The sequence below is a fragment of the Callithrix jacchus genome, chromosome 7, assembly GCF_049354715.1.
Source record: "Callithrix jacchus isolate 240 chromosome 7, calJac240_pri, whole genome shotgun sequence".
NCBI classification, from domain to species: domain Eukaryota; kingdom Metazoa; phylum Chordata; class Mammalia; order Primates; family Cebidae; genus Callithrix; species Callithrix jacchus.
In genome coordinates, this window is record NC_133508.1 from 56,183,388 (window position 1) to 56,201,264 (window position 17,877).

A 17,877-nucleotide genomic window follows, 5' to 3' on the forward strand; every position below is an offset into this window, starting at 1 on the left:
TAACTTAAACTTTAGGATTTCTACCAAAGCTTGAAGCTCTTCTTTTTTCCCACATTGCTGAGAGACTAGGTTGATTTATTTTTTGCACCAGATGGGTCTCAGCTGGAGACCACCCCAGAAGGGAATGGGGGTCCCATCTGGGGTGCCAATATGTTGGAAACAGAAGCTCAGTGCCACAAAGGAAAATTAGCACTGAGACAAAGGATCTTTCGGCAACACAATTTTTACTTCCTGGACTGTAGAAAGGGTACCCTCGCTAGCCATCTTACCACAAAGGGGCTCATCCAACAGACTTGATTGAGTTGATGCTGGAACAAGGTAAGGCTTTGGGTGACTGTTGGGAAGGGATGACTGTATTTTACAATGTGAGAAGAACATGACATTTGAGGGGCTACTGGCAATATGATATCATTTGGATAATTTGTCCCCCCCAAATCTCATGTTGAAATGTGATCCCCGAAGTTAAAGGTGGGCCTGCTGGGAGGTGTTAGGGTATGGGGGTATATTCCTCTTGAATGGCTTGGTGCCATCTGCACAGTAATGAGTGACTTGTGGCTCTGAGTTCACACAGGATCTGGTTATTTAAGAGTGCCTGCAATTTCATCTCCTCTCTGTCTCTTGCTCCCTCTCTCGCCATGTGACATGCTGGCTCTCCCTCCCCTTCTGCCATGACTGTAAGCTTCCTGAGACCCTCATCAGGAGCACGTGCCAGCGCCATGCCTCCTTGTAGAGACTGCAGAACCATGAGCCAAAGAAACCTCTTTTCTTTGTAAATTACCCAGTCGCAGGGATTTTTACTTTTTTTTGAGACTGAGTCTTGCTCTGTTACCCAGGCTGGAGTACAGTGGCACGACACAGTGATACAATTTCGGCTCACTGCAACCTCTGCCTCCTAGATTCAAGCGACCTTCCTGCCTCGGCCTCCTGAGTAACTGGGATTACAGGCAGCCGCCACCCTGCCCAGCTAATTTTTTGTATTTTTTAGTTGAGGCAGGGTTTTGCCATGTTGGCCAGGCTGGTCTTGAACTCCTGACCTCAGGTGATCCGCCCGCCTCAGCCTCCTGAAGTTTGGGGTTTACAGGGGTGGGCCATTGTGCCTGGTCTCAGGTACTTTTTTTTATAGCAAGACAAGCAGACTAACACACAGCATCTTGGGAGGTTTTATTCTTCATTTGGTGGTGACTCTGCTGTTAGGTTTTTGTCCAAATAGTTCTGTTCCTAAGAATTTATTGAGGCAGTTCTAAATTAGACAAAGTGTGAGAGAGCATAGAAGGTGACAGCCTGAGCCACAATGGGCCTAGCAGAAGTAGTTGGGACATTCAAGGGCAACCAAATGCCAGGCTTGATGAAAGGCGTCCACGACAGCTGGCTCCAGGGGCCCTTCCTCTGCCGCTGCCAAGTTCTGCTCCAGCTGCTCCAGGCTAGACATGCCCAGGATGACCGCATCCCCGTGGGCACCCTGCAAGGGAAGCAGCTAGACTTCGACCCTCTTCTGCTGCACGGCGACTCCACTCACACCCCTCCCAGCCACCTCCCTGCTGAGATTTGGGCTTTCTTACACCCTGTATGTCCAGAAAGAACTTAAGGTGCCTTGGACAGCTGTACCCATGTAACTCAAAACCTGTATCCTCTCCCCTACTGCCACAGGGCACTTCCAGGCAGACATACGTTCACAGCCCAGTTCTGCCCACAGCAGCTGTGTAAACATGACTATGTTATTAAACCTCTCTGAGACTCAGTCCTCTTCTCTATTTTATATTTTCTTATTTTACATACTTGTTCTGCGGTACATGTGCAGAATGTACAGGTTTGTTACATAGCTATACACATGCCATGGTGGTTTGCTGCACCCATCAATCCGTCATTTACATGATGTATTTCTCCTAATGCTATCCGTCCCCTCACCCCTGACAGGCCCCAGTGTGTGATGTTCCTCTCCCTGTGTCTATGTGTTCTCACTGTTCAACTCCCACTTACAAGCGAGAATAGGCAGTGTTTGGTTTTCTGTTCTTGTGTTAGTTTGCTGAGGATGACAGTTTCCAACATCATCCATGACACTGCAAAAGACATGAACTCATCTGTTTTTACAGCTGCATAGTATTCCATGGTGTATGTATGCCACATTTTCCTTATCCAGTCTAACATTGATGGGCATGTGGTTTGGTTCCAAGTCTTTGCTATTGTGAACTGTACCACAATGAACATACATGTGCATGTGTCTTCATAGTAGAATAACTATCCTTTGGATATATACCCAGTAATGGGATTGCCAGGTCAAATGGTATTTCTAGTTCTAGATCCTTGAGGAATCACCACACTATCTTCCACAGTGTACTGATGAGCTTTTTTTCATATGTTTGCTGGCTGTATAAATGTCCTCTTTTGAGAAGTGCCTGTTCATATCCTTCGCCTGCTTTTTGATAGGGTTGTTTGTTTTCTTCTTGTACATTTGTTTAATTTCGAGAACGATCCAAGAGGGCCGATCGCTAACATCCCGGGATTGCAGCTCTCAGTGAAGGCGCAGAGAACCAGAAGACGCCACACTTTCAGACAAATTCTGGTCACTCACGGAGCAGAAGATCCCCAGTGGAGGAAACACATGAGTCACCAGCGCGACTCTCGTGGCCGGCGCAGCAGTTCCACCGGCACCTCGGCACGGCAGCTCTCGGAGCAGAGTAAACAGGTTTGGAGGACCCGCACGGGCCCCCAGCACAACACCAGAGCCCAGTGCAGCGGCTGTGGCGGCACCTCGGCGCGGCAGCACTCAGCGCAGAGTAAATGGACCGGTTCCCCTTCTGACCAAGGTTTGGAGCCCCGGGAAGGCAGAGTCGCCTACTACAGACACAAAAAGGAAGCCAGACAGGAGAATCCTGGGCAGAAAAGCACCATCAGTTTTAACGCCGCTGCTCTGGCCCTGGGAACTAACAACCTGGACGCCCACTCAAGAGACCTAATCTGAAAGCTGGTAAATTCAAAGACGACAGGAGGATAAATTTACAATGACGGGAAGAAACCAGCGTAAAAAAGCTGAGAATACTCAAAGTCAGAACACCTCTCCCTCTAAAGATGATCACAGTTCCACATCAACCAACAATGGAACAAGGCTTGATGGAGAATGAGCGCATCCCAATAACAGAATCACTCTTCAAGGAATGGATAATAACAAACTTCGGTGAGTTAAAAGAACATGTTGTAGCCCAATGTAAAGAAACTAGGAACTTTGGAAAAAGGTTTGATGAAATCCTATTGAGAATAGACAACTTAGAGAGGAGTATGAGTGAAATAATGGAACTGAAGATACAATACAGGAACTCCGAGAAATATGCACAGGTTTAAACACTCGAATTGTTCAAGCAGAAGAAGGGATATCAGAGGTCAAAGTCCAACTTAATGAAATAAAACGTGAAGAAAAGATTAGAGAAAAAAGGATAAAAAGGAATGAGCAAAGTCTCCAAGAAATGTGGGACTATGTGAAAAGACCAAATTTACGTTTGATAGGTGTACCTGAATGCGACGGAGAGAATGAATCCAAGCTGGAAAATACCCTTCAGGATATTATTCAGGAAAATTTTCCTAAACTAGCAAAGCAGGTCAATATTCAACCCCAGGTAATACAGAAAACACCACAAAGATATTCCTCAAGAAGAGCAACCCCAAGGCACATAATCATTAGATTCACCAGGGTTGAAATGAAGGAGAAAATACTAAGAGCAGCCAGAGAGAAAGGTCAGGTTACCCACAAAGGCAAGCCTATCAGACTTACAGCAGATCTCTCAGCAGAAACTCTACAAGCCAGAAGAGAGTGGGGGCCAATATTCAACATCCTCAAAGAACAGAACCTTCAGCCCAGAATTTCATATCCAGCCGAACTAAACTTCACAACTGAAGGAAAAATAAAATATTTTATGAACAAGCAAGAACTCAGAGATTTTATTACCACCAGGCCTGCTTTACAAGAGCTTCTGAAAGAAGCATTACACACAGAAAGAAACAACCAGTATTAGCCTTTCTAAAAATATACCAAAATGTAAAGAGCACCAACATAAAGAAGAATTTACACCAACGAATGGATAAAACAGCCAGTCAACATCAAATGGCAGTAACCCTAAATTTAAATTGACTAAATCCCCCAATCAAAAGACACAGTCAAAACCCAACGGCATGTTACATCCAGACCTGTTTCACATGCAAGGATACACAAAGACTCAAAACAAAGGGATGGAGAAAGATTTACCAACCAAATGGAGAGCAAAAATAAATAATAAATAAATAAAAAGCAGGAGTTGCAAATCTCGTATCGGATAAAATAGATTTTAAAGCAACAAAGATACAGTGGTAAAAGGATCAATGCAACAACAAGAGCTAACGATCTTAACACCCAGATACATAAAGACTTAGACTCAATGAGACAGAAAATTAATAAGGATATCAAGGACTCGAACTCAGATCTGGAACAAGTAAACTTAATAAATATTTATAGAGCTCTCCACTTCACATACACAAAATATACATTCTTGTCAATACCACATCACACCTACTCATAAATTTAAATGAAACATTGATTGGCCATTATTAATACCCAATTTTTTTCAGAATAAAGCAATATTTCCATTTACTCTCCCTCTTTCTCTTCCTCTTTCTTCCTCTCCTTTACTTATTTTTTTTTCTTTCCTTCTCTCAGAAAAAGAAATCAACTTGTAAACCTCTAGATCCAGGTCGGCAATGTCTCTCTCATTGCTTGATTTCCTTCCTTCCCTTCCCTCCCTCCCTCTCCCCTTCTTCCCTTCCTTCCTTCCTTCATCCCTTCCTTCCTCCCCACCGTCCTCCTTCCCTCCCTTCCTGCCTTCCTCCCAAAAAAAAAAAAAAAATTTTGTTTAATTTCTATGTAGATTCTGGATATTAGCCCTTTGTCAGATTTGCAAAACTGGCTAGCCATATGCAGAAAGCTGAAACTGGATCCCTTCCTTACAGCTTATACAAAAATTAACTTGACATGGATTAAAGACTTAAACATAAGCCCTAAAACCATAAAAACCCTAGAAGAAAACCTAGGCAATACCATTCAGGACATAGGCATGGGCAAAGACTTCATAACTAAAACACTGAAAGCAATGGCAACAAGCAAAATAGACAAATGGGATCGAATTAGACTAAAGAGTCTAATTGCAAAAGAAACTATCACCAGACTGAACAGGCAGCCTACAGAATGGGAGAAAATATTTGCAACCTCTTCTCTATATTCCACATGGTTATGGGTGTGAAAAATTATGTAAAGCACTTAGCACCAATTTATTGATCACCTACTGTATATATGCCAGATACTAGCCAACATCTAAAGCTGGAGCTGGATATAAATTTGAATGAGTAAAGCAGGAGGCACTGAGAGAGGGAAACTCCAGCTTCCGCCAAAAAAATGAGACTAGTGGGCTTTACACTCAAACTGTGTTAAAATGTCTGCCCCTTTAATAGCTGGGTGAACCTCAGTTTCCTCATCAATAACACTGGGATAATCATATTTCGTAAAGCCTAAGGAATAAGGAAATCCCTGTACTGAAGCCCTCATTACAAATCCTGACACTCCTGCATTGTGGAATGTTCAGACAAAAAATAATAATAATAATAATAAAATTAAAAAAACAAATCCTGACGCCCAGATGCAATCAAAGACCAGTGGGAAAGTCAAGCACAGTGGCTCACACTTGTAACCCCAGCACTTTTAGAGTCTGAGGAGGACAAATCAAATTATCTAAGCTTTGGAGTTCAAGACCAGCCTGGGCAACATGGTGAAACCCATCTCTACTACAAATACAAAAAATTAGTTGGGCATGGTGGTGCAGGACTATAATCCCAGCTACTCAGGAGGCTGAGGCAGGAGAACCGCTTGACCCCAGGAGGCGGAGGTTGCAGTGACCCAAGATTGCACCACTGTACTCCAGCCTGGGTGACAGAGGGAGACTGTCTCCAAAAAAATAAGAAATAGAAAAAGACCAGTGGGAAGAGTGTTTGTGAGAGTTGGAAGAAAGAGAACTTTCTGAGGAATCAAGAAAACAAATGTTTTAGCCTTCACCTAAAGGTATTCCTGGTTCCACCAGAAAGGCAGAAGCTGAGCACCCAGGTCACTGCCTACCTGCAGCTGTGAGTGGTGGTACATCCACCGGAGGGCAGCCGAGGTCATGCTGGGGGCGCTGGCGCCATACTCCACCTGCAGGGCCTTCTCCACCAGGGCAATGGCCTGGAAGTGGTGCTCCTTCCAGTAGCTGGGAAGGGGGAACAGTGGCACAGGGGTTAGTACCATGGGGGTCACACTGGGAGCCACAACCAAAGAGCCATCCAGGGCCACTGCCCCACCCCACACCCTGCAGTCCTGAGGAGCGGGTGTCCTCTAGAGTCATAGGTCTCCCACTTCACTGGGCACCAGAACCACCCAGGATGCCAACCCCCTCACCAGAGACCTCAACGAATCTTTACTCCTGAGGACTGATCAGCCTGAACTTACTTTCCCTAGGGACACAGGGGCTGCTCAGATGGAGCAGACCTCCATCCAGGGCTCTTTCTTTCCTTCCTAGCAGGTGATTTTTCAGGAAAGAGCTATGACTTCAAGACCCCAAAGTCCAGGGAGCCTCATTTACTCCTGGAAGTCTCAAGAAACAAGAAAACGCACGGAGGGTTTGGGAATTCCTGAAGGAATGCAGGGGAGGAGGTGCAGCAGTGAGGAAAGGCCCCACCCCGGGAGCAGCCCAGGACTTCTTTCCACGTAAAGCAGACCCCACCATAGCCATCCTCACCAGGCACCCCCTGCTCACCGATTCCTGTACAACTCTGCCCATGTCGTCCCAAAGAAGCGGCCCAGGGGCTGTTTCCCGTCCTTGTCCTCATACTTGTACCTCCCGGTCAGCAGGCCCCCTGTGGGAAGGCAGCAATCAGCCCCCAGGCCCAGAGTGCCCCAGAAGCTGCCACGTTCCTCAGGGCTCTGGACTAGGGGAGGGGCAGGGACCCAGGAGGGGTGAAGGACGCAGCCTAGCCTCTTGTCAAACCCTCCCTGCTTCCCATGTCCCGGGCTGGGCATCGGTGGGTCGGGAATAGGCTGAGACAGTGTCAGGAATGCTCCACGTACCAGCCAGAGGGTTGTAGGCATAGAACCTCAGTCCAAAGTGCCTGAGGCAGGGGAAGAGCTCCATTTCCACCTGCCGGGTGGTGGCGTTGTACATGCCCTGCAGGGAGAGGGATCCCAGGGAAAGGGTGGACGTGTTAGAAGAACAGACTTCAAATTTACCCTTGTAGAATCCTTATTTCAGACATTAACAATTCCAGGACCTTAACCATCTGAGCATATACTTATTCTTATTGGTGCTGGTGAAGGGGGCTTATGCCAAGGAAAATTCATTCATTCAGCCAACTTTCATGAGCACCAACTATAAGCTGGTTGTCAGATTTACATGCTTAAGCCAAAAGGACAAGGTCCCTTCCCTCAAGGATTTATAGTAAGGTCAAGTATAAACAGTTATAATCAAGTAGAGGCAAACATAATATGCTAGAAAGTTCTGTGACCAGTGCCTGGCACCCAGCAGATGTACAAACATTTGTTGTGGAATGAATGATAAGGAGGTAAAAGAGGACCTGAGGTCTGAGGGCCTTCTGGGCCCATCTAGAAAAGCTTCCAAGGGAAGACACCCCTGTGTGGGACCTGAACCCTTCTCCCAGAGAAGGGGCAGTGGTGGGGAGGGTGGGTTCCAGGCTGAGTGCAGGGGGAGGTGGGGAAGAAAGGTACCAAGGTGCACACTCAGGCAGGAAGGAAGCAGATGCCCAGTGGCCAGGCTGAAGAGCTTGAACGGCATCCTGAGGGTACCTGGGAGCCATCTGCAGGTTTCAGCAGGGGAGTAGCTGCTATGCAGAGGGCACGGGGGGCAGTCAGAGGGGTAAAGACAGCCCAGGATAAGCGGGAGTCCTGGAGATTGTGGACTCTCTAGCCCCGGCCCTCACCTGGTACACAGTGGGCAGGATCCAGCCGTTGCTCTTGCAGAGGGTACAGATCTTGGCCACTTCCCAGGCAGCATAGTTGGAGAGGCCAAGTTCCACGAACTTGCCCTGCATGAGTGAGGCACCAGTCAGAACCCAGCAGCCCAGACCAGGAAGGGGAGGCAGGGTGGGGCCCCTGGGAGTGGGGCTGTTTCCCGCTGTACCCTGGGACCACCCTGGTGCCTCTGCTCTCATGAGTGGGATCAGGATAAGGGCCCAGAGCTCAGGGCCCCTCACCTCCTGGTACAGCTGGTGGCAGGCACGCAGTGTCTCTTCCACCAGGGTGCTGTGGTCTGGCAGGTGCAGGTAGAAAAGGTCCACTCGGGGACACTGCAGCCGTTTCAGTGATGTCTCCAGCTGGAACCGGAGACTGTCAGGCTTTAGTGAGTTCCCAAACAGTGGATTGGCCTTGGTATGAATTTTCACTGAGAGGAGAGATAAATTAAAATTCGGGGTTGTGTGCATTGGCTCATGCCTGTAATCCCAGCATTTTGGGAGGCTGAGGTAGGTGGATCACCTGAGGTCAGGAATTTGAGACCAACCTGGCCAACATGGTGAAACACGGTCTCTACCAAAAATACAAAACCAAGCAGGGCACAGTGGTGCATATCTATAATCCCAGCTACTCGGGAGGTAGGAGAATTGCTTGAACCCAGGAGGTGGAGGTTGCAGTGAGCCAGGATCACGCCACTTCACTCCAGCCTGGGCGACAGAGTGAGACTCCATCTCAAAAAAAAAGAAAGAAAGAAAAAGAAAAGAAAATTCAGGCCAGTTGATCAAACATTGTAAGGGAGTCTGGTATAATGGTTAAGAGAGAGGGCTGCATTCATATTCGAGCTCTGCTATGACTAACTCTGCAATCTTGACCAAGTTACTTAGCCTGTGTCTTGATCCTTTCAATTTACTAGAAAGCCCTCTGTAACGTTGACGCAGGAATTTTCTTGGTCACTTTTCCAGCTGGGATCTCCAGTCAGTGATGCCCCCCTGCCCAGACCCCACTACCTGCCGCTGGAGGCACCCTGCCCGGTGGGCCTGGCCAAGTCTGGCTTATATATCAGCTCAGTCTGTGGCTGGGCCAGATGCACCCCAGCCTGCCTGCATGATAGCTTATATCTGTGTTCGGAGATTCCTGAGCTCTTGACATAAGTCCAAAAAGAGTGAGGATATGATGACAAATGAAGGGTGAGCTCTCAGTGGAGAGGGACCCAGGGGAGGGCAGTTCAGGGTCCTTCACCCCTGCAATTCAGTGGGTACTTTACTCAGTGTGGCTGGGTCCGGAGCTTTTTACGGACTCAGAACGGGGAGTGCGTCCTGATTGGTGTGCTAGTATGCAAAAAGGGTTAAGGCAAATACACCAAGACCGCACTCAAAGGTGGCCACAGCAGCGTAGAAACCTGATTAGGAAAGGGTGGGTATGTGTGAAATAGGTGAAGAGCGGAGACCAGTCAGAGGACAGTGTGCCAAGCAGGAAGACAGCTTCTCAGTCCAGTCCAAGGACTTCACTTGTAGCTTGGCTTTCAGGCTTTAAACTGTCTTTGGCTTGTAGGTGGGGGTTTCACTGGGGACCTGCGCGATCTGCAGAGGCATTTGACTGCCTCCTATAGCTATCAATGTGACAGTGAAATGGTGTGATCTTGCAGACAGATCCTGAGGATGGATCAGAACTTGGATAAAAGTACTCATTATGAGCTGCCGCTACTATCACCATGGTGCAGCTGGATGTGCCAGGCATGAGGGGCTGGGAGAGGAGCTGATCCCTGCTGTCCAGGGCTCACAGCCTAAGGGGCCACTCAAGAGTAAGTGAGGCAGGGAGATGCACGGGGCACTAGAGAAACCCACAGCATAGGGGTGCGAGGCCCGCTGGGAGCGCAGAAAGGCTTGCCTTAGAATCTGAATCAGAATCTCCAAGGGGAAGTCAGGCCACCAGGTGGGGAACGGTGAAGAGCTCATTCCAGCTTGCTTTGCCTGCGTCCCAAAGCAAGCAAGAGGTGCATGGAAAGCCATGTGTGGGAGTCATGTTTCCAGAGCACCAGGTCCACGGGGCCCTTGGTGCAAAAGAAGAGACCACAGATCTGATGCCGAAGGGCCCTGAGTGCACCCAGGGAGCCTGGACTTTAGGGGGCTGTAGGGAGCCTCTGGGGCCTTTTTTTTTTTTTTTTGAGATGCATTCTTGCTGTCGCCAGGCTGGAGTGCTGTGGCGTGATCTCGGCTGACTTCAACCTCCGACTCCCTGGTTCAAGTGATTCTCCTGCCTTAGCCTCCTGAGTAGCTGGGATTACAGGCATGTGCCACCGCACCTGGCTAATTTTTGTATTTTTCGTAGAGATGGGGTTTCACCATGTTGACCAGGATGGTCTCGATCTCCTCACACGGTGATCCACCTGCCTTGGGTTCCCAAAGTGCTGGGATTACAGGCGTGAGCCACTGCGCCCAGCCAACTCTGAAGGCTTTCAGAGTTGGGGAAAGAGGTGGTGGTTCTGGAGATGATTCTGAATGCAGCATGGACAGAAAGCAGGCCGGGAAATGGGGAGATCAGCAAGGAGACTGCAGCAGGAATTAAGAAAAGAGATCCAAGAGGCCTCACATGGGCCCCTGGGAAGGAAAGGCAGGTATCAATTAGACTTACTGGATAGAACAGATCAGTGAGTGGCCAATCATGTGATTCAGGAGTGAGTTTAAGGCCAGGCATGTGGCTCACACCTATAATCCCAGCACTCTGGGAGGCCAAGGTGGGTGGGTCACTTGAGGTCAGGAGATTGGGACCAGCCTGGCCAACAAAAAACACAAAACCTCTATGGGTATGGTAGTGCATGCCTGTAATCCCAGCTATATGGAGGGCTGAGGCAGGAAAGTTGCTTGAACCTGGGAGGTGGACGTTTCAGTGAGCCCAGATCATGCCACTGCACTCAAGACTGGGAGACAGAGCAAAATTGCCTAAAAACAAAAGTGAGCTGAACACATTGTGCTCTTCCCCCTATTACGGATCCTAGTTGGTGGCTCAAGCCTGTAATCCCAGCACTTTGGGAGGCTGAGGCGGGTGGATCATGATGTTAAGAGATAGAGACCATCCTGGTCAACATGGTGAAACCCCATCCCTACTAAAAATACAAAAAATTAGCTGGGCATGGTGGCGCGTGCCTATAATCCCAGCTACTCAGGAGGCTGAGGCAGGAGAATTGCCTGAACCCAGGAGGCGGAGGTTGCGGTGAGCCAAGATTGCGCCATTGCACTCCAGCCTGGGTACAAGAGCGAAACTCCGTCTCAAAAAAAAAAAAAAAAAAAGAATCCTAGTTGGAGGCTGGCTTCAGTAGCTCACACTTGTAGTCCCAGCTACTTGAGAGGCTGAGGCACAAGAATCGCTTGAATCCAGGAAGGAGAGGTTGCAGTAAGCTGAGATCTGGCCACTACACTCCAGCCTGTGTGCCAGAGCAAGACTCTGTCTTAAAAAAAAAAAAGAAAGGAAAGAAAAAAATCCTAGCTGGAGAATAGGCAAAGTGGCTCACCCTCATAATCCCAGCACTTAGAGAGGCCCAGGTGGGTGTATCTCTTGAGCCCAAGCATTTAAAGGCAGCCTGGGCAAAATGGTGAAACGCCGTCTCTATAAAAAACACAAAAATTGGCCAGGCATGATGGCGCATGCCTGTCATCTCAGCTACTTGGGAAGCTGAGTTGGGAGGATCACCTGAGGCTGGGGGATCAAGGCTGTAATGAGCAAAGATCATGCCACTGCACTCCAGCCTGGACAACAGGATGAGAGCCTGTCTCAAAAAAAGGGATCCCAGTTCCAAGTGGGCCGAACTAACAGGTGAGTAGAGAGTCCTCTTCCAACTTTTCACACTTAGAAAGTTACATCGGCTGGCAGGAGGGCAGTCACTGGAGCCCTTGAGATCTGGCAGGGAGCAGGTTTAAGGTACTATTCATTAGGAATTTTTCCAAACCACTTTTCAGTGTGCACTTCACTTCAGATCTGAGATCTGAGGACGTTGGCCCAGCCAACCTTGGACTCAAAGACGGAAGAGACAGATTAAAAAAGAAAAGAAAAAAAAAATCAGAACTAAGGGCCAGGCAGAGGGTGCAGATCAGCGGTGACTCACAACTGTAATCTCAGCACTTTGGGAGGCCAGGACAGGAGACCCAGAAGTTTGAGAACAGCCTGGGCAACAAAGTTAGACTCCTGTCTCGATAAATAATACAAAAAATTAGTCAGGTGTGGTGGCACAGTCCTGTAGCAATCCTAGCTACTTGGGAGGCTCAGGTGGGAGGGTTGCTGGAGCCCTGAGAGGTCAAAGCTGCAATGAGCCATGACTGCAACACACCACTGCATTCCAGCCTAAGCAAAGAACAAGACCCTGTCTTAAAAAAAAAAAAAAAAAAAAAAAAGCCAGGTGTGGTGGCTCAGGCCTGTGATCCCAGAACTTTGGGAGTCCAAGGCGGGTGGATCACAAGGTCAGAAGTTCAAGACCAGCCTGGCCAAGATGGTGAGACTCCATCTGTACTAAAAATACAAAAACTGGTCAGGCACAGTGGCAGACACCTGTAATCCCAGCTACTTGGGAGGCTGAGGCAGGAGAATTGCTTGAGCCTGGGCGGCAGAGGTTGCAGTGAGCCGAGATAGAGACACTGCACTCCAGCCTGGGCGATAGAGTGAGACTCCATCTCAAAAAAAAAAAAAAAAAAATCAGAAAATCTGAAGTAAGATCAGAGCTCTCACTGAGTGGCAGCCAGGTGATCTGGAAAGAGTGTAGCACTGAGGCTGGGCATGGTGGCTCAAGCCAAGAACCTTGGGAGGCCAAGGCGGGCAGATCACCTGAGGTCAGGAGTTCGAGACCAACCTGACCAGCATGACGAAACCCCGTCTCTACCAAAACTATAAAAATTAGCTGGGCATGGTGGTGTGTGCTTGTATCCCAGCTACTCCGGAGGCTGAGGCAGGAGAATTGCTTGAACCCGGGAGGCAGAGGTTGCAGTGAGCCGTGATCGTACCACTGCACTCCAGCCTGGGAAACAGAGTGAGACTCCATCTCGAAAAAAAAAAAAGAAGGAAAGAAAGTGTGACACTGATATGTGTGCACTAGGCTTCTTTTGTTTGGGATGCACCATGTGGCGAAAAAAAAGTAACCTAGTTCCTAGTGGGCTGGACTAACAGGTGAGTGGAGAGTCCTCTTCCCACTTTTCACACTTAGAAAGTCTCTTCGGCTGGCAGGAGGGCAGAGGAGAAATGGACAAGACTCCACTCAGACACTCAGAGTAGAAGGAGGCAGAAGGTTCTATATTGAGAACAAAGGAATAGCTAAGGTTTCCCAGCCCTCACTGTGTGCTTGCCGGGCATCAGCCTAAGCACTGCAAATGGCAACAGACTGAGAGCCGATCCTCCTCCCCTATACACACATCCTCCCCTAGGGCTACACCTGCCTCCTCCAGCACCCTCAGAATTGCCAAATCACATTGCCTTTGCACACCCACGCCCACTTCCCTGATGCCCTTGCCCCTTACTCCTCCTGGCAAACTCCCATCCATTGTTTCTTCACGGAGTCCCTCCCAGGAAGGGCTCATTCTGGGCTCACCAGCCATCTCTAGAACTGGAGCTTCCTGGAGTGGGTTAGTGTCCGTTTGTCTCCAATAGCCTCAGACAGAGCCTCCCACAGAGAGGGCAGTTCGATCCTGTACCACCCCAAATTCCCCATCGTGCTGAGGGAGCTGCCCAGGCTCCCAAGCACTGCCACCCTGGTGAGTACCACAAGGTACTCAGAGCAAAGTCAAGGGCTACGACTGGCATGAGAGGAGGAGGAAGTAGAGGGTGTGCTGGTCCAAAGTCTGATCTAGCACAGTGCCATGAACTGCCAGGCGATAAGATCAGAATGTCTGCAGATCAGGCCTGTCGAGGGCACCTGAAGGGTACAGGTGGGGACAGGAGCTGCACAGTGCCAGATTCCAATGGTTTTCGTGCCCCAGAGAGGGACTAGCCAAGTCATTCCAGGCGAGACCAAGTCATCCAGGCGTCCATGAGGGTACTGGGCTACCTCCCATAAGACAAGACCAGAGAAAAGGAGTCCGGACAAAGCACCGTCCAGTTGTCCGGAGCTAGATGTGCCTGAGGAGCCTGGGGTTTCCTGAGCTGCGGGGTGAACGGGAGTGGGATGGGGTACGAAGCCGTCGGTGCTGGCGGCGGGCGGCGCGGTGCACGGCTGCGGACGGGCTCAGCTTTGCACAGGACAGGGGGAGGATCAGGGGCCACTGTTACCTCTGCAGTCGCCGACGCCCAGCCCAAGCCCCAGGCCGCCCAGGATGGTCTCGGACTGGCCGTCGCCGTAGGCGAAGGCCGTATCTATCTCGGTGTAGCCGCGCTCCAGGAAGGCGCGCGTGGCTGCGGCACTGGTGGGCGCGTCCATGCGGCGCCCCATCTCCATGGCGCCCAGCACCGTGGCGGGCCTGGCCCGGGACAGCTGCTGGGACTTGACGGTGGCAACGGGAGACGGCGACAACCCGGGCGCGGCGCGCAGCAGTCGACAGCTCCAGCCCCGGAGCGTGCAGTCGCATGGCTTTAGGGACTGGCTCGGGCCCCGCCCACAGGGGGGTGGAGCTGAGGGCGGGGCCGACGGTGCCCGACACCGCCCACGCGCTCTGCAGTTGCGCGGAACAAGCGGCGAAATGGCTGTGGCTTCTTGTCCGTGACTCGCGTCTTTGCGATTTCAGCGCTCCTCAACGTCCCCAAGCGTGAATGGGTCCAAAGGTTGGGACGATCCTAAAGGGCAGGGACACCTCGGGCCTCCCTGCCCTATCGTCCCACCTCCCTCGGCCTCGCCACGGAACTGTCTCGGGTCTTTGTCTCCTCCAAAGGAAGCTTAAGCCGTGCGGCGACCCTAGGGGCTGTCCCGCCTGCCCTGTGGTCCTGGAGGATGAGATTTATGCAAGTCTCCAGACAGCGCCCCCGTGGAGTGACATGCTTAAAGTGTTGAAAAAAGAGAACTGTTGGCATTGAATTATATACCTAAGTTGGGGGGGTGGGGGGAAACGGACTGGCTCTGGTGACTTACACCTGTATTCCCAACACTTCGGGAGATTAAGGGAGGAGGATCACTTGAGCCCAGGAGTTTGATATTCTAGCCTGGGCAATATAGGGAGGTCCTGTTTCGGAAAAAAAAAAAAAAAAAAAGATGCAGAAAAATGGACCAGTGCCCAGCTGCAGTGAACTGTGATAGCTCCACTGCACTCCACTCTGGGTAACAGAGGGCAAATCTGTCTCCGAATACAAAAGAAAAGAGAAAAAAGACCAACAGACAAATGGAACAAATAAAAAACCAATAGCAAAATTGATTTAAACTCAATCATATCAATAATTACATCAAATATAAATGATATAAATGCTCGCAAGTAAAAGGTATACCTCAGTAAAGGTATACAAGATTCAAACAATGCTATTAACCAATTCCACATAAACAACATTAATGGAATATCCAACAACAGCAGAATATGTATTCTTTTCAAAGGCATATCCATCAAGTTATACCATATTTGGAGGCATAAAGCCAGTGTTAATAAATGTAAAAGAGGCCAGGAGTGGTGGTTCATGCATGCCTATAATCCCAGCACTTTGGGAGGCCAAGGCAGGTGGATTACCTGAGGTCAGGAGTTCGAGACCACCCTGGGCAACACAGTGAAACCCCATCTCTACTAAAAATACAAAAATTAGCCAGGAGTGGTGGCATGCCCTTGTAATCTCAGCTAGTCAGGAGGCTGAGGCAGGAGAATCACTTAAACCTGCTTGGCAGAGAATGCAGTGAGCCAAGATCAGGCCACTGCACCTCCAGCCTGGGCAACAGAGTGAGACTCCATTTTAAAATAAATAAATAAATAAATTTTAAAGGATTTCAATCATAAAAAGTACACCTCTGAACGCAATGGAATTAAACTAGAAAATAATAACAGAATTTAGGGCCTGAGAGGGAACTGAAAATAAGTAAATAAATAAATAGGAGAAAAAAGAAAAATAGAAAATAACAATGGAATGGGCTGGGCATGGTGGCTCACACCTGTAATCCCAGCACTTTGGGAGGCCAAGGCAGGCAGATCACGAGGTCAGGAGATCAAGACCATCCTGGCCAACATGGTGAAACCCCATCTCTACCAAAATACAAAAAATTAGCCAGGCATGGTGGTGCAGGCCTCTAGTCACAGCTACTTGGGAGACTGAGACGGGGAATTGCTTGAACCCAGGAGGGAGAGGTTGCAGTGAGCCAAGATCATACCACTGCTGGTACGTATCTCCTGGCAACAGAGCAACACTCTGTCTCAAAAAAAAAAAAAGAAAAGAATAATGAATGGCCCAGCACTTTGGGAGGCCGAGGTGGGTGGATCACGAGGTCAAGAGATCGAGACCATCCTGGTCAACATGGTGAAACCCCGTCTCTACTAAAGTACAAAAAATTAGCTGGGCATGGTGGCACATACCTGTAATCCCAGCTACTCAGGAGGCTGAGGCAGGAGAATTGCCTGAACCCAGGAGGCAGAGGTTGCGGTCAGCCGAGATCGCGCCATTGCACTCCAGCCTGGGTAACGAGCGAAACTCCATCTCAAAAAAAAGAGAAAAAAAAAGAATAATGGAATGATATCTGGAAAATTCCCCCATATTTGGAAATTAAGTAACCCATAGGTCAAATATGTAATTACAAGGAAAATTCGATCATATTTTGAACTGAATGGAAAGTGAAAACATGACATATCAAATTTTCCGAGATGCAGCCACAGTAGTGCTAAGAGGGAAATTTATAGCACTACTTTGACATATTACAAAAGAAGAAATATCTCAAATCGATAATGTAAGCATTTCCTTTTTTTTTTTTTTTTTTTAGACAAAGTCTCACTCTGTCATACAGGCTGGAGTGCAGTGGTGCCATCTCAGCTCACTGCAATGTTGGCCTCCTGGTTTCAAGCAGTTCTCATGCCTCACCTTCCTGAGTAGCTGGAATTACAGGCATGTGTCACCATGCCTGGCTAATTTTTGTATTTTTAGTAGAGAAGGAGTCTCACCATGTTTACCAGGCTGGTCTTGAACTCCTGGCCTCAAGGAATCCTCCCACCTCAGCCTCCCAAAGTGCTGGGATTATGGGTGTAAGCCACTGCACTCTGCTGAGTGCACACAAAGGAAGAGCCAAGTAAAACCAAAATTAGCAGGAGAAAATAAATAATAAAGATAAAAGACAAAACAGGCTGATGTGGGAGAATCGCTTGAACCCAGGAGGCAGAAATTGCGGTGAGCTGAGATCATGCCTCTGCACGCCAGCCTGGGCAACAGAGCAAGACTCCATCTAAAAAAAAAAAAAAAGCCAAAATAAATGAAATAGAAAACAAAAACATTAGCAAAAGTCAATAAAACCAGAAGTAGGTTCTACAAACTAAAGGTGATAAATCTCTGGCTAGACTGATTAGGAATAATAGAGAGAATACACAGATTAACCATACCAGTAAAAGCAGAAGAGACACTGCTACAAATTGTACAGAAATTAAAATGACAATAGGGTAGATTATTAAAACTTTTATGTGAATACATTTAATAAGTTAGATGAAATGGACAGTTTCCTTGGAAAACACAAATGACCAAAGTCTTCTAAGGAAACGTGAGACAGCTGGGCACAGTGGCTCCTGCCTGTAATCCCAGCATTTTGGGAGGCTGAGGTGGGTGGATCACTTGAGGTCAGGAATTGGAGACCAGCCTGGTCAACATGGTAAGATCCCATCTCCACTAAAAATACAAAAATTAGCTGGGTATGGTGCTGCGTGCCTGTAATCAGCTACTTGGAAGGCTGAGGCAGGAGAATTATTTGAACCCAGGAGGCAGAGGTTCCAGTGAGCCTAGATCACACC

The 17,877-nt window shown here is 48.7% G+C and overlaps 1 protein-coding gene across 1 annotated transcript; it reads right to left on the minus strand.

Moving 5' to 3' along the window:
- Positions 1-1,148: 1,148 nt before the first annotated feature.
- On the minus strand, positions 1,149-14,705 carry AKR7A3 (aldo-keto reductase family 7, member A3 (aflatoxin aldehyde reductase); the record flags this gene model as incomplete). Its single annotated transcript, XM_017973973.4, has 7 exons — positions 1,149-1,459; positions 6,128-6,257; positions 6,804-6,903; positions 7,115-7,211; positions 7,981-8,085; positions 8,254-8,441; positions 14,258-14,705. Coding segments are annotated over 7 exons (1,230 nt in total), but the record flags the coding sequence as incomplete, so codon positions are not given.
- Positions 14,706-17,877: the final 3,172 nt, after the last annotated feature.